General features: G+C 40.7%; 1 protein-coding gene across 3 annotated transcripts in view; it reads right to left on the reverse strand.

Moving 5' to 3' along the window:
- The window catches only part of DCDC2 (doublecortin domain containing 2), a 276455-nt gene that overhangs the window by 196891 nt on the left and 64601 nt on the right, over nucleotides 1-14963 (reverse strand). For 2 of the 3 annotated variants that reach the window (XM_068236975.1, XM_068236974.1), the window contains 4 exons: nucleotides 9552-9628; nucleotides 9336-9467; nucleotides 6073-6219; nucleotides 2573-2627 (listed from right to left, as the gene is read on the reverse strand). In XM_068236975.1, coding sequence (XP_068093076.1) covers nucleotides 2573-2627; nucleotides 6073-6219; nucleotides 9336-9467; nucleotides 9552-9628 — 411 coding nt within the window. Of the gene's footprint in view, nucleotides 1-2572; nucleotides 2628-6072; nucleotides 6220-9335; nucleotides 9468-9551; nucleotides 9629-12905; nucleotides 12921-14963 lie in introns of all 3 variants that reach the window. The other variant, XM_068236973.1, reaches the window with a different exon arrangement.

Below are 14963 nucleotides of genomic sequence, written 5' to 3' on the forward strand. Positions count from 1 at the left end.
AACGATACAATCCCACCGACATTGGACATCAATAGGTAAATACAAGGTCACTTTAGCATAAAATGGCTATGTGTGCCCCTCTAAGAAATTAAAAGCAAGTAAGGATGCATTTGTGCATCCTTATTGCCCCAAACCTCCCCCCCCCCTACCCCATCTATTAAGTGTGAGAGGACCACTAGGTGGAACCGGCAGAAAAGTAAACAAAGTACTTGAAGGTCCACATAAAATGTAAATTTATGCAAAGTTATCTTTTACGGTAAGAATTTGCTGATTTCAAAAAAAAAATTAGCCACTGAATTTAGTCTAAATAATTTTGTTACTTTACACTAGAAACTGCAAGTGTTAATTTAATTGGACATTTGCAGATGGTTATTTAATTAACACCCGCCATCTGCAACGTCTGCGCAAAGAGTAACAAAATAAATTCACCACTTTTCATCAGATCTAACATAATACTAAACGTGCAAATTAGCAGAGCAACTGTACCACTACTGTCCCTTCTTGGAAAGCAATTTAAAATGTCATCTTAAGGTGCCATATCACAAGCCATAAAGCAAAACAGGTGGTAAGGAATACTTTTTACAATTTCATAAATAGTTTGGATCTCAAAACAAAAGAAACTGCTAAATGATAGAATTTAGTATAAAAGGTAATGGACTTGTGGTTATTTCTTGGAGATGCAAAGAGGAGTAGGTTGTAGCGCTTCCCTAGACATACTATATCTGACTGACTAACAGTGTAGTCTAGTACAGGAACACTCTGCATGCAAACTGTTGTTGGAAGCCAACATCCTCCATTTTGTTGCATCTGATTTGTATGCAAGTTGTTTAACCTGCACATCTATGCAGTTAGTCAGTCAGATGTAGTATGTCTAGGAAAGCACTGCCACCTCCTCCTCCTTGCTGTATAGAAATATATGTTTACTTATGGCTAGCTGCATTTATTTGCTATTTTAGTTTGCATTGCATTTTAATCTGAGTCTAATGCTGGGCATACACGGCGCGATAGTTGTTATGAATCGAGCCGCTGATGGCTCGATTGATAATATTCAACCTGTCCGATCACCGCGGCGGAGTGACTCAGCTCTCGATCCCCGCGGGCGGACAATGGAAGAAACGAGCGGCTGATAAGGAACTGCCCGCCGGGACGAGCGGGAATCGATAAACGCGCCATGTATGCCCAGCATAAGGTTTAGTGCATTGTTTGCATCTGTTTTGAATTCAATGTGTGTATTTAGCCACTAGGGGGCTCTGCACACCTCTGTTAGTCATTTCAAGTGCAGACTGATTAGGATCGCTGCTAATTTTTCCCTATTCCTTGGAGTTGGAAAGAGTTTTTCATTCAAGCCTCTTACCTTTTATCCTAAATATTATCTTTTGTAGAGATTGATATCGAAAGGAAAACATTAAAAAAAAATAGCTTTTTTCGATATACGAACAATGTTAACTGAAAATCCAATACGATCTGTGAAGTGAAAACTGCATGGTGTACCAAGCTTAAAGGTACCCGTACACTAATAGGTGAGAACCCGATGTGGCCTAAAGGTCAATCCCTCCTAGATCAGAATGTGATCAGAGAGGTTTGAATCAGTCCCCACAGTAGACACAGAGTTTGATTTGATTTCAGCATGAATTAAATGTAACGCTATAGGCTGTCAATCTACCACCACACCCCACCCGCCGCCGATCGATATTTTCCATCAGGTTCAAACATTCGAATTTCAATTGTGCCGGCTGCAGGTTGAGGCATTGATTTCTAGCAGCTTGGATTAGAGTAATCTAATCTGCCAGGAATCTATGGGAAAAATCAACAAGTGTATAGGTACCTTAAAAATAGCAGTGCAGTGCAGTGCTTACAGATTTAACTGGATATTATGATGAACTCTCTCATGTACGACAGCTTCCACACTAGTTGAACAAGACCAGGGAGGAAATTAGATTTTTGCGCTGGCGACATTCATTTTGCTCATTCAGAATCAAAACAGCATACTTAAAGTAGACCAGAGCTGACTCAATCTAAAGAATCAATACTTACCTGGGGTTTCCTCCAGCCCCATGAGCCCCTCGCTGTCCTCCCGCGGTCTCCCGTTCAGCCGCGATAAGCCCCAGTAATTGCTTCAGTTGTGTCAGTTTGAGCCTTCTGAAAACCCAGACCGGGCTTGACTGAGCCTGTTACTGGGGCTGATCGCTACTGAACGGGAGACCACAAGAGGACAGTGAGGGACTCATGGAGATGGAGGAAACCCCAGGTAAGTATCGATTCTTTAGATTGCGTCAGCTCTGGTACACTTTAAATGCCTTTTCATGCTTTTTTGAAAACATATCTGGGTGCGTTCAAAAATGCTGTTGAAAACAAAGAAAACCCTGAGAATCCCCTATGAGGAGATGGACTGGCCCAAAACCTGTCGGTTCTTTCAGATTTTTTTTAAATTAGTGAATATACTGCAAGATTAAGTGGAGAGGTTGATTATATGCCTTGACTTTATCTTCAAAATAATGGGTTTAGTACATCATCGAGGTTGCACAAAATATTATCATAACAATGCTATAAAAAAGTAAAAGGTCTTTCTTACATTCTCTTTGGACTTTCTGTATCCATTAATGGGAGGCAATGAAGAAGCTTTAGAGCTAATTTTATGGAAGAGAAGAAAAAATGATTAATATGAGTCTTGAATGTGATACATTATAAAATATTTACTATATATGGGCCTTTACACAATAAACTTTTTCTCCTAAGTTTCCAAACTTGTCAAAAAAAAGGCCTTTCAAACCACCAGCATGTAAGAAAATAATCAAAATCATCTTTATACTACATGTTCACATACTTTTTTGGTACTTTTTCAACTGCAAAGTGTTGAAAAGTTATCATAAATAGAAGTTGAACAATTATCTCCTAGGAGAAAACTTAGGAGAAAAACAGTTAATTGCATATGAGCCCTGGCCTTTTATAAAAACATATGTTTTACATGTTCAACATGTTTTCAGAGAACACCAGATAACACGAAGTTTTTGGATATCAAATACATCTAAAGGACTTTGGATTCTTGGAGATCTTGATATGGTTTATGGTTGGGGAAATGTATCAGATGTATTTTAAAAACCAGAATGGTTCTTTTATTATGAAAAGAAGACCTCAGAAAGACGTAGGGGTAGCGAAAGACTCACTGGGGAAGTAAAAGATATAGATCATGGGGTGAAAAAGACACAAACAAGAGATGGTGAGAAAGTTATGGGGATGAGGAGAGTGAAGAGAAACAGAAAAAAAGAGAAAGAGAGAAAGATCAAAAAGATGAAAAGGCAGTATAGACACATAGGGGTGTATTCAGTAAATGTCAGAAAAATTGCTTTGCACAGGGAGGGCATGACAATTCTACATGTACTTCCAACAGTTCCATAGTGCACATTGCACCCTTAGCACAGCCTGCGATACGTAGGTAACAAATACATAGCCAGGGCTAATTGCGCAACACGTGCCATGGAGCTGTCAGAAAATCCAGATAAAATTGGTGAGTGCTTCCTGCGCATGGCATTTTTACTGTAATTTACTGAATATACCCCATAGTGGTCAGTTCATACAACTTATCTCCTGAGCTGTACCTCTCCTCATCTATTTTTCAACTAAAATATAAAATATGTTTTAAGCACTATCCATTAAAAAAAATACAAAAAAATAAGTTACACATTATTAGGCTTAACATTGATTTTACCTTTCTCACCTAAATTTGAGTACTTTTTTGCTTGTTGGATACTTAAAAGATTTTATATAGATGAGGTAAATAAGACATAATTCATAAGAAACATTTTGCAAACCAACCCCATAGGGAGAAGATCCATAGGAAGTCAAAGGTAAGTATATCAGGGTGCAGCATATTATGCAGCATATTAAAGAGAAGATCTGAGGGAAAAAAAAAGTAATACTTACCCGGGGCTTCCTCCAGCCCCTGGCAGCCGCTATGTCCCTTGACGCAGCTCCGCTCTCAGCCGGAGTCCCAGGGTCCCCTCTGTTTGAGATGCCGACCTCGCCAGGTTGGCATCTTCTGCGCCTGCGTGTGATCGCACTCACGTGGTCTGGAGCATTCTGCACAGGAGCAGTACTTCTGCCCCTGCGCAGAATGCTCCAAGCCATGCGAGTATAATTGCACGCAGGCGTACAAGATGCCGACCAGGGGAGGTTGGCATCTTGAGCAGAGGGGACCCCGGGCCAGCGGCTGGGAGCATAGCTGCGGTGAGGGACATAGCAGCTGCCAGGGGCTGGAGGAAGCCCCGGGTAAGTAGACCTTTTTTTTTACCTAAGATCTTCCCTTTAGGAAGCTCGATCTACTTATGCTTAAGTTTTCCTGCATTTGGAAAACAGTAACTATCAGTCAGTAGCTGGGTGTACCTGCTTTGCAACTTGCTGCTTTCTTTCAACTCTTCTATAGCTACAATGTGACTGCTTACTGTATAGTGCAAAACATTATCTTCCCTTGCCAAGTTATAATACAGGGGCTTAACTACAGGGGAGCAGCACATGTGACCGCAAAGGGGCCCAGAGCTGTAAGGGGGCCCCAACTACTACTACTCCGATAAAGGGGTCCATCCTTCAGATCAGGTGTTTTTTGTGGCTATACTTGTTAAGGGTGTGAAAATTATACTGTACACACTTGTTTAATGGTGCTTGTAAGATGGGACCCCAGGCTGTGAGCATCATCAGGGGTAGGCAAGGGAAAAAGTCTGAGCATAGGGGTCCTATCAAACTTTTCTGGGGGACCCTATTTGTAGTTACGCCACTTATATAATGTAAAGGGTTAGGCTTGTGAACATACTCATGAAGTAGAACAGGAAGTTTTAAATCAGGATGATACCATTTATTGGCTAACTAAAAAGAATAAGAATAAGCAAGCTTTTGGCCTTGCAGCCTTCGTCGGGCTTACAATCCTGTATGCTTGCATGCTTGCAGGAAACACCACAAGTGCTGGCCCCTACAAACAGTGTTCCACCACAGTGAGAAATGGAGGACTGGCCTATACAGCCATATTATCATTTACTGTTTGCAGCTAAGCTATCACGAAAATTGTAACATTTAAAATACCTGTAAACACATACAAATAACAAGTACCTTTCTTCCAGAGTAAAATGAGCAATACATTACTTTCCTCCTATCTTGCTGTCACTTACAGTAAGTAGAAATCTGAGAGAACCGACAGGTTTTGGAATAGTCCATTTACTCATGGGGGATTCTCAGGGTTTTCTTAATTTTCAAAAGCACTTAGCGAATGGCAGTTGCTCTGTCCAACTGCTAAAAAAGTGTACAGCAAACAAAGAGGCTGGCCAGCATCTGTGTATAAATCCTTTTCAAGGAGTGTCTTTATAAAGAATAAAGGACATGCCAAGAATCCCCCTGAAGAGATGGACTAGCCCAATACACGTTGGTAATGTCAGATTTCTACTACCTCCTGTAAGTGATAGAAACATAGGAGAGAAGTAATTTATGCCTCATTTTAATATGGACAAAACTTACTTACTTATTTGTATATGTTTTTATGTATTTTAAATTCTATAATTTTTCCCGATAGTAGTTCTTTAAGGATAAGCTCACTTATCCTTGAACTCCATGTTTGCAATTATGGTCCATTCTCTGTCTGCACCGCCATACAGTCTATAAACTCATATGCTAATAGGCAAGTGTTGTCACCAGAATTTTTTTCCAGCCGGGTGGAATGAAAAAGTAGCCGGGTGGGGCATGATGGGAGATTGCAGGGCCAACGCTTCTCTGCGCAACTCTGCTTACCACATAGGAGGAGGAGGAGGGGGCAAGCCGATAACATCCAGGTACATCTGCACTTTATTTGTTCCATTTATAGTCTCCCCACAAATTACAGAAATGCCCTAATGAGCTCTGTAGGTTCTCATGCATGGTAGGGTTACTTGCTAGCTTGAAGGGAAAGAGCTGCAGCACCACATATGTATTGTGCACTTTGTGAATGACTTGCACATGGATGGATCTGCCTCTCTAGTCACAGACCATTTATTCATTTATTAATTTGTTCACCATCACCTGCAATATGTACAAACAATACTAACACATGCTTACCCATAACTTCTCCTCACAGAAGCCTTGGAGAATATTAGATCACTATAAGGCAACTTTTTAAACTTGTCCCTTCCAACAGCAACATAAAACTGTCCATTTTCAAGTTCTGAGCCATCTTGAATAGGGGTTCCATCCAGTGTGTACAGCCTTGAGTAAAAGAAAGGAAAAATAAATACAATATAACAAAATGAGACATATAAAACTGCAGATGCTGCATTCCTGTTAGCAGTAAAAAGTTTAGTGACACATAACATCCAATGACCAATGATGGGTGAAAATGTTCTTGACATGGTACAAGCATAATGTTTGCCCTAAAATGTATTTCATACAACATCAAAAAAGGTATCAGTGAGCCCTGTAGTCATGGCAAATGGAGCTGCAAAGCTGCTAAAGCTCTGAAGGTTCCAATGCAATCATGTCCAGTCCACACTAGTGAGCTTAAAGACACCTCAACTGAGTGAGAGGGATATAGAGGCTGCCATATTTTATTTCCTTTCAAACCATACCAGTTGCCTTGCAGCCTTCTGGTCTCTTTGACTGAAGCAGTGTTTGAATCCCACACCTGAAACAAGCATGCCGCTAATCCAGTTAGACTTCAGTCAGAAACATCTGCTAAGGGTATTAGTGACAAAAGCTTAGCAGGACAGCCAGGGAATGTGCATTATTTGGAAGGAAATAAATGACAGACTCCATTTCCCTCTCACTTCAGGTGTGTTTTAAAGTGGAACTTTACTGAATATAACTTAATGAGTAAAATTGCTTATTTTTACAATATTACTTTATAAATGATTTACACAGTGTTTGCTAATTGGCGTACGAGAGGAATCGGCGCAGGTGACTTGGGCACAGGATACAGCCGGTATATGGCTGATCCTGCTTCTGCACAAGTCCCGGCCGTATTAAATACTATTCCCCTCCAGGCCGCCATGGATGGTGGAGAATGAAATAATTTGGCTTCCAGCAATTGCTGGAGGCCAAATTATATTGTTTTATAAGTAATTTCAGCTCCGTCTTCTGACAGCGATGAAGTTACTCACTACTGCGCCCAAGTCTGCTGCGCTGGAATGAAAGTGTTCGTGCTAATTGTTCCTCACCCTCATTTATTTTCAGAAATGTATCACAGGAGGAGACATGTTTAGGGCCCTTTCCCACTAACATATGCATAAACCCAATTTCATGCACGCGTTATGACATGCAATACGACAGCAGGAAGTTGGGTTACAGCCCGAATCAGCTGCCCTAGTACTAATTAACTCGATGGGCAATCGTTTGCGTCATGCAATTAATTGTTCACGTGGCATTACATTGCAAAGCACACTATTGCACTAACAGATGTGAAAGGTAAAATGACAGCCTATGGACTTTATATTTTACTTTAGAAAATGTGCACGATACACAAAAAGGTCCTTATTGCGGACTGGTGATTTACTGCAGGATGTTTGTTGTTGTATGTTCCTAAGTGATTAGAAACATCTGGACTCCCAGAGTGCACTGGGAGTAGAAGGCTGCATAATAATCAGCCTAGGCTAAACATCAATGGGAGGGTAAGGTTACATACTAATAATAATATACATATAACCAGAACAAATACTATTCAGTATTAAAAGTGCACTTCCTCTATAACAGTTCTGCCTCACGGCCAAACTACCGATTTTAAATTACAGTTCCACTTTTGACCGCACGATCCAGGGTTCTGTTTTTTGGCAGTCCTTTAGAGTCAGGAAGTTCCAAGTGTACCTTGGAACTTCCTGACTGGCTGCCCAGATCCCACAGACAGCAACTACAGCATATTTCAGTCCGCCCGCTTCACTGATCATACACTTACAGATATTCCTCAAAGTAAAATAATGATACACATCATTGCATAGGCTGTTAGGTTCCAAAGCACCACTACCACAGGTCAGAGCAAAAAATCGGTGTAGGGTACAGGATCACCAGCACTCAGGTGTGTGCTGCCCACCACCTACAGGAAACAATCTCACCTACTATAATGGCTGCCCTGATCTCATAGACAGCAATTAAAGAATATGTCAGTCCAGTGGGGCACCAGCTTCACTTGGCAGAAAACTCCAGGTATTCCTTAGGATAAATAATAAAGATCATAGCATAGGGTGCTAAGGTTCCAAACTACCACCACCCTGAGTTAGAGAAAAACCCCTCTGTGTATGGTACAGGATCACCAGCAGTCAAGCAAGTGCCCACCACCTTTAGCACATTTTCTCACCAATTGCAATGGCTGCCCACATCCCACAGACAACAGCAACAACAGCATATGTAAGATCACCAGGCCCTCTGCTTCATTAGCTTCATTAGCAGAGGGCCTGGTGATCTTATATATGAATAAAAGTGGGTATCCTGAGTAATTCACTACAGTCTGTTTTATGTTACTTTGGTGCCTCTTTAAAGAGGAGCTGTTAGGTATAAGATCTCAGAGAAAAAAAACACATATATCAGTAGCTAAATACTGGCTGTACTTACATTACATATGCATTTCTCTGTCCACGTTTGGATTTCACAGAATTGTTATATAGTACTTGCAGATAATGATGCTCCTGACAGCTCATGGCAGGTTCCATGTTTGTCTGTCTCCTATGAAGCTAATTGTGATGTCATATCCTCCCTGCTTCCTGATGATTCCACTCACAAAAAAGATCGTAAAGGACAACACTACTGTGCAGTAAATATTAATTAGCCATGTGGCTAGGAACAATAGCGGACTCATGCAGTATACTCTAACAGAACATCTGCCCTGTGATTTTTCAGTGCTGGCTGCTGTTAGAAGCTGCTGTAACATGAGCCTGTAAGGTCTCACTGAGAAAGCAGCCTAGGCGTGATAGGGAAATGAAGGGGGATGACCCAAGGTACTGCAGTGGGAAGAAGAGGCAGCCCCAGAATGCTTTGCAGTATCTGTTATTCGGCCTGCGTCCTCCTTAGGAGCTTGGGAATAAAGAGCCTTGCTGTTCAGCACACATCATAGTAAGAGAGATTTTTAACTTCAGTATTGCCTTTTTGGCTTCCTTCTAAACTGTTTAACACAGGAGAATAGAGGTTTAAATTAGCTTTTGCAGCCTGACAGTTACTCTTTAACATCAGATAATTATATTTATATACACCTGACTACCCCAGAATGGAATCATGGTGGATAAAAATGACCAGATGCCTCAGTGCATGAACTAGGAAGGTGATCATATGCGTCGTCTGAGTCTTGAGCATGATCATTTAAGCATGATAATTTAATTAACTTCATAGTTAATAATACTCACTTATGCACAGCTCCACTTCTTAGTTTCACTTTGTCAGTGACCATTGCCAGGACCAACTCCCACTGATCAAGGACCTTCCCTGGTATCAACAAGCGCACTACTGGATTCATAACATCCCCATTAGCAATTAGGCTGGTAGAAAGAAAATATGCATTGGTTGGAGGTTTGTGTTGGATGGCTTGACTAATTCTTGTCTCAGGTAATGAATCTACTTACAACAGAGTGCACGGCTCTTGAAATCCTTTTTTGAATCTTGCTGAAACATTGATTCTACTGTGAGTTACAGGTTTTACCTACAAAATAAATGAGCAATGATAAAAACATAAATTAAATAAGTAACCATTATTCATGTGTGATAAACCTTCCTTAAATACTCTTATACTTTTCAGGGGGCATAAAAGTAAAAGGTGTGGTAGACAACGGTCCTCTGCAACCAGCATCTACTACACAGTTATGAACATATACATTGTCTGCCTAAGCATGTACATTCACCACTATGGAAAGGGAAGGTAGACAAGTGAGGACCGATCCTCACCAAACAGACAAGAAAACTCAGTCCAGGCGATTGCTTTGTACCCAGGCACATTCGCGCTATGATTCTAGGGATGCCTGTGCACATATTAGCTATGCAATTTAACCATACATAGCCAGAGGAAGGGGCTTTTATCCTATACTAGCACATAACGTATTATCTTTACAGTGTTAAATCATTCACATTCCTAGACTATAGATAATATAAAGTTAACTGTTGGTTCATCTTTAGGTATGGCTTATGCCAATGCATGGCTTTTTTGACTGGTATTCTCTATGTTTATAGGTCCTACTAAGGTTTATATATGCAATGAATTAGTCCTGTTCTGTTGCTCCCAGACATGCCAATAACTCAAGTTTACTGAGGAATGACTGCAGAGATTACTATCGGACCAAACAAAGAGGTTGGATAGAGTATTTGACACGACTTTCATTTGCACTAATAACAGACTCTTCTGATCTGTCAGAACATGATTAAATACACACTAAACAGATTTAGCAGGGATTTTATAGGACTGAATAGAGTTGAGTGCAATGAGAAATCTAAGAATTCACCACTAGCACATTCAATCCAGGCAACATGGGCTTTCTTCTCCTTATTGGTGAAGGGCTCATGTGAGTCTTTATACTGTAGAAATTGCAGCACCCATAAGGAGCCCCACAGCACCAGCTTCTCATCCAGTAGTGTTCCAGGACTTCCTCTTGGAAGCACAGGATCAATGAGTGAAGCTCATGTATGCAAAGTCAGCACTCCCCTTGTCTGCCTATGCTTTTCTAACTCCTGGACTTCAACATTGTAATATGATGATTTTTTTTAAAGAGGCACTATCATGAAAATTATGCTTTTCCATTATCCCCACATCATATATGCATCATATATGCATATATGCATATATATATATATATATATATATATATATATATATATATACATACAGTACATACATACATACAGAAAAATAGGTAGATAGATAGATAGACAGACAGATATATACTAGAGCAGTGGTTCCCAACCCATGTGCCACGACACATACATGTGTCGCGGCAGCTTTGGGTATGTGTCGCGGCTCTCGGAGGGGAGCAGCGCAGTGGAGGGAGAAGAACTGTGGGCAGCGGCGGAGAAGGGGGCCATCTCCCCCCCTTCTCTCACCTTAGGGTGCTCTGCCTCCCTCACTCTCCCGTCCGATACTAACTGTGGCGGGCTGGCGGCATTTGGCAGTGGGCGGGACTTACCTTCCGTGTCGCTCCATGCGCCGGCCGGAAGTTCTGGCTCTGCAGCCGCTGCTCTGGTCTGGATCAGGCCAGAGTAGTGGCAAATCATCCCGCGCCGGCGACGAGACCAGACGGGACAGAGACACGGAAGGTAAGTTCCGCCCCTCTGCCAGCCACCGCACTTCGTTCCGGAGGAGAGAGCGAGAGCACCCTGAGGTGCCGCTCTCCTTCCCTCGGTCTCTCCTCCTGGGGGGGCACCTGGCTACATATACTGGGCACATATATCCCTGGCTACATATACTGGGGACATATACACCTGCCTACATATACTGGGGACATATACACCTGCCTACATATACTGGGGACATATACACCTGCCTACATATACTGGGGACATATACCCCTGCCTACATATACTGGGGACATATACCCCTGCCTACATATACTGGGCACATATACCCCTGGCTACATATACTGGGGACATATACCCCTGGCTACATATACTGGGGACATATACCTCTGGCTACATATACTGGGGACATATACCCCTGGCTACATATACTGGGGACATATACCTCTGGCTACATATACTGGGGACATATACCGGGGACATATACACCTGCCTACATATACTGGGGACATATACACCTGCCTACATATACTGGGGACATATACCCCTGCATACATATTCTGGGGACATATACCCCTGCCTACATATACTGGGGACATATACCCCTGCCTACATATACTGGGGACATATACCCCTGCCTACATATACTGGGGACATATGCCCCTGCCTACATATACTGGGGACATATACCCCAGCCTACATATCCTGGGCACATATACCCCTGCCTACATATCCTGGGCACATATACCCCTGGCTACATATCCTGGGCACATATACCCCTGCCTACATATACTGGGGACATATACCCCTGCCTACATATCCTGGGCACATATACCCCTGCCTACATATCCTGGGCACATATACCCCTGGCTACATATCCTGGGCACATATACCCCTGCCTACATATCCTGGGCACATATACCCCTGGCTACATATACTGGGCACATATATCCCTGGCTACATATACTGGGCACATATATCCCTGGCTACATATACTGGGGACAACTGGCTGTTTGTCATTATGTGCATTTCATGGTGAAAAGCTGTCTCTTATTATGTGCATTTACTGGTGAAAAGCTGTCTCTTATTATGTGCATTTACTGGTGAAAAGAGGTCTTTTATTATGTGCATTTACTGGGGAAACGCTGTCTCGCATTACGTGCATTTACTGGTGAAAGGCTGTCTGTCATTACCTGCATTTACTGGTGAAACGCTGTCTCTTATGTGCATTTAGTGGGGAAACGCTGTCTCTCATTACATGCATTTAGTCTACGTGTCACGGAGATCTGAACGTTTGGTTTGATGTGTCACGACTCCAAAAAGGTTGGGAACCACTGTATTAGAGTCTAAAAAAGGGTTGAAAAATTAGATCACCAATTGATGTTGGTAACATATAAGAATATGGCTTTGTTAATAAGAATTTGTTTAAAAAATAGATTGTATACATCATTGGATCTGATCATAAAAATCCACCAGGTGGATTGACAAAACAGCTACATATGATCGATTAGATGAACGTTTTGAATCTATCATGAGTAATTTTTCATTCATTTTTTATTCAGGTCAATCTAATTTATCTGACTGAAACATTAAATGGTTGATAAAAATTGCACAATTAATAGGCACCTTAAATTAGCATATGATTGATGTTCTAGGCATTCATTGACATACATTGTTCCTAATAATTTAAGGATTACCTGTGTTGGGGAATCCTGTTAAAGAAAGATATATTGAGGTTGTAAAATAAGGTCTCATGATTTCTGAAGAAAAAGTTTCAATTGCCTACAAGTACTGCACACTAAGGATGAGCTTGTATTTTCGCCAAAGTCATTTTAGCATCAAAATTTGCATTTTTACTTAACTCAATATTTTTGTGAAAATATAATGAAAAAAACACAAATTACTCTTTTTTGCGAAACATTTTTGAAAATGTATTTTTTCATGCCCATAGGCTTCAATGCTTTTGGCAAAAGTAGATTATCTCTTAACCACATCATTTTACAGAATTTCTTGAATGTGTGAGAAAATGTGTTTTTAGCATGCTCATAACCTTTTCTCAAATATCCTCATTAGTGATAAAAAAAATATGAGACATTTATGCAAATCTTATGGGTAAATAAAAATGGCTATTATCACTCATCATACTGCACATGCCTAAAGCAAATCTGTCACAAATCTGGTTAGCAGAAAGTGTGTATCAAAATCTATCGCAGACATCAGACATCACCTCTCGTGAAAAAACAAACAAAAAAAAAAACAAGATGTCAGAGTCCAGCCAGTCAAAATGAAAATAAATTAAGTTTCCCTATTGGTCAGTAAAGCAAGTCTTTACATTAAAAGGCTAAATGGGTGGTTTTGGAGGTTGAATCCTCAGCAGTAATGAGCCAACCCATACAAGGGAGGATGTATTCAAATATCTGTTGAATTACCAATGTTTTTGCCATGCAGTTTTGACTCATGACAATCTTTGATTATGAGGTGGGTGTGTGTGTGTGTGTGTGTGTGTGTGTGGGGGGAGGGGGGGGGATGTAGGCTTTGTTTTTTATTCTCTGTTTCTGTTTTACAGGCTTGCTCAGGTTCATTAAACCAGGAAAAAACACAAAGATAACAGTTGATTTGATTTATAAAATGTCTTAAAGGAATATGCTTGTGTTGCCCATAGTAATTAGATTTCAGCTGCTATACGCCTAGAACCAAGTAGCAATGTTTTGTCATGTTGATTGCCTTTTCATAGCAACACAAACACCTTTTGCAAACATTGTTAAAAACATGATGCCTACTGTGACCTACGTAGCACTCTGCTCCATGCACTTTTCACTGAATAAGCCAGATTTTTACTGATAGACCTTGTGTTTGTGATTTGGCATTGGCAAAACCTCTGTTAAAAATTGTCTTGAGAACGTTTACAGCCGCTAGTAAAGCGGTTTTGTAGCCCAAGTGCCAAACCTCACCGCAAATTCATTGCACTTATTAAGTAAACAAGTGTGGTTTATCTTGGCTTAGAAAGGATCAAACACAAATAGGCATTAGTAAAAATCCAAATATTCATTCTGAAATTGCAGAAATATATGTTTGTGCATCAATCAGTGATATTGTTTGTACACTTCAGCTCTGTGTAAGAATGGAAGGACCCGCCACAAGGGCTGCCTATTTTACTGCCTGGTTTTAGTACTTCACATCCCTTCTTGGGCTGATAACTGTCGCATAGCAAATCCTTTAGTTTTTTGATTAACAGGTTTTCTTTATAGGCTACTTTCAGGTGTCAATTTTATAAGAATCCGTTGATATTAATTGCCTCAAGTAGTTGTTATGTTGGTCGTATGTTGTGTATAGCTGGTCATATGCTGAGTAGATACCTTTCCCTCTCAGATCAACACAGCCATTGTTTAAAGCGGATCTGAGATGAACTATAACAAGTAACTTGTCTATATGTGTTATCTAAAGCCTAGGTTCTCAACATGCGGTACGCGTACCCCAGGGGGTACTTCTGATGGGTCCAGGGGGTACTCGGGCTTGATATACTTAACCAAGAATAACAAATTTAGAGATTTAGAAAATTATAATTCTTATTTAAACAACACCAAATTAGTATTTTAGCTAATTAATAGCAATAATAAATGCTTGCACATTGTTTACAACCAATTATCATGTACTACGATTAAATATATATTTGTCAAGGGGTACTTGTGATAATGTTTACTATGCTAGGGGGTACTCAATGAGTACAGGGTTTTAAAAGGGGTACACACTAATAA

The sequence above is a fragment of the Hyperolius riggenbachi genome, chromosome 5, assembly GCF_040937935.1.
Source record: "Hyperolius riggenbachi isolate aHypRig1 chromosome 5, aHypRig1.pri, whole genome shotgun sequence".
Lineage (NCBI taxonomy): Eukaryota > Metazoa > Chordata > Amphibia > Anura > Hyperoliidae > Hyperolius > Hyperolius riggenbachi.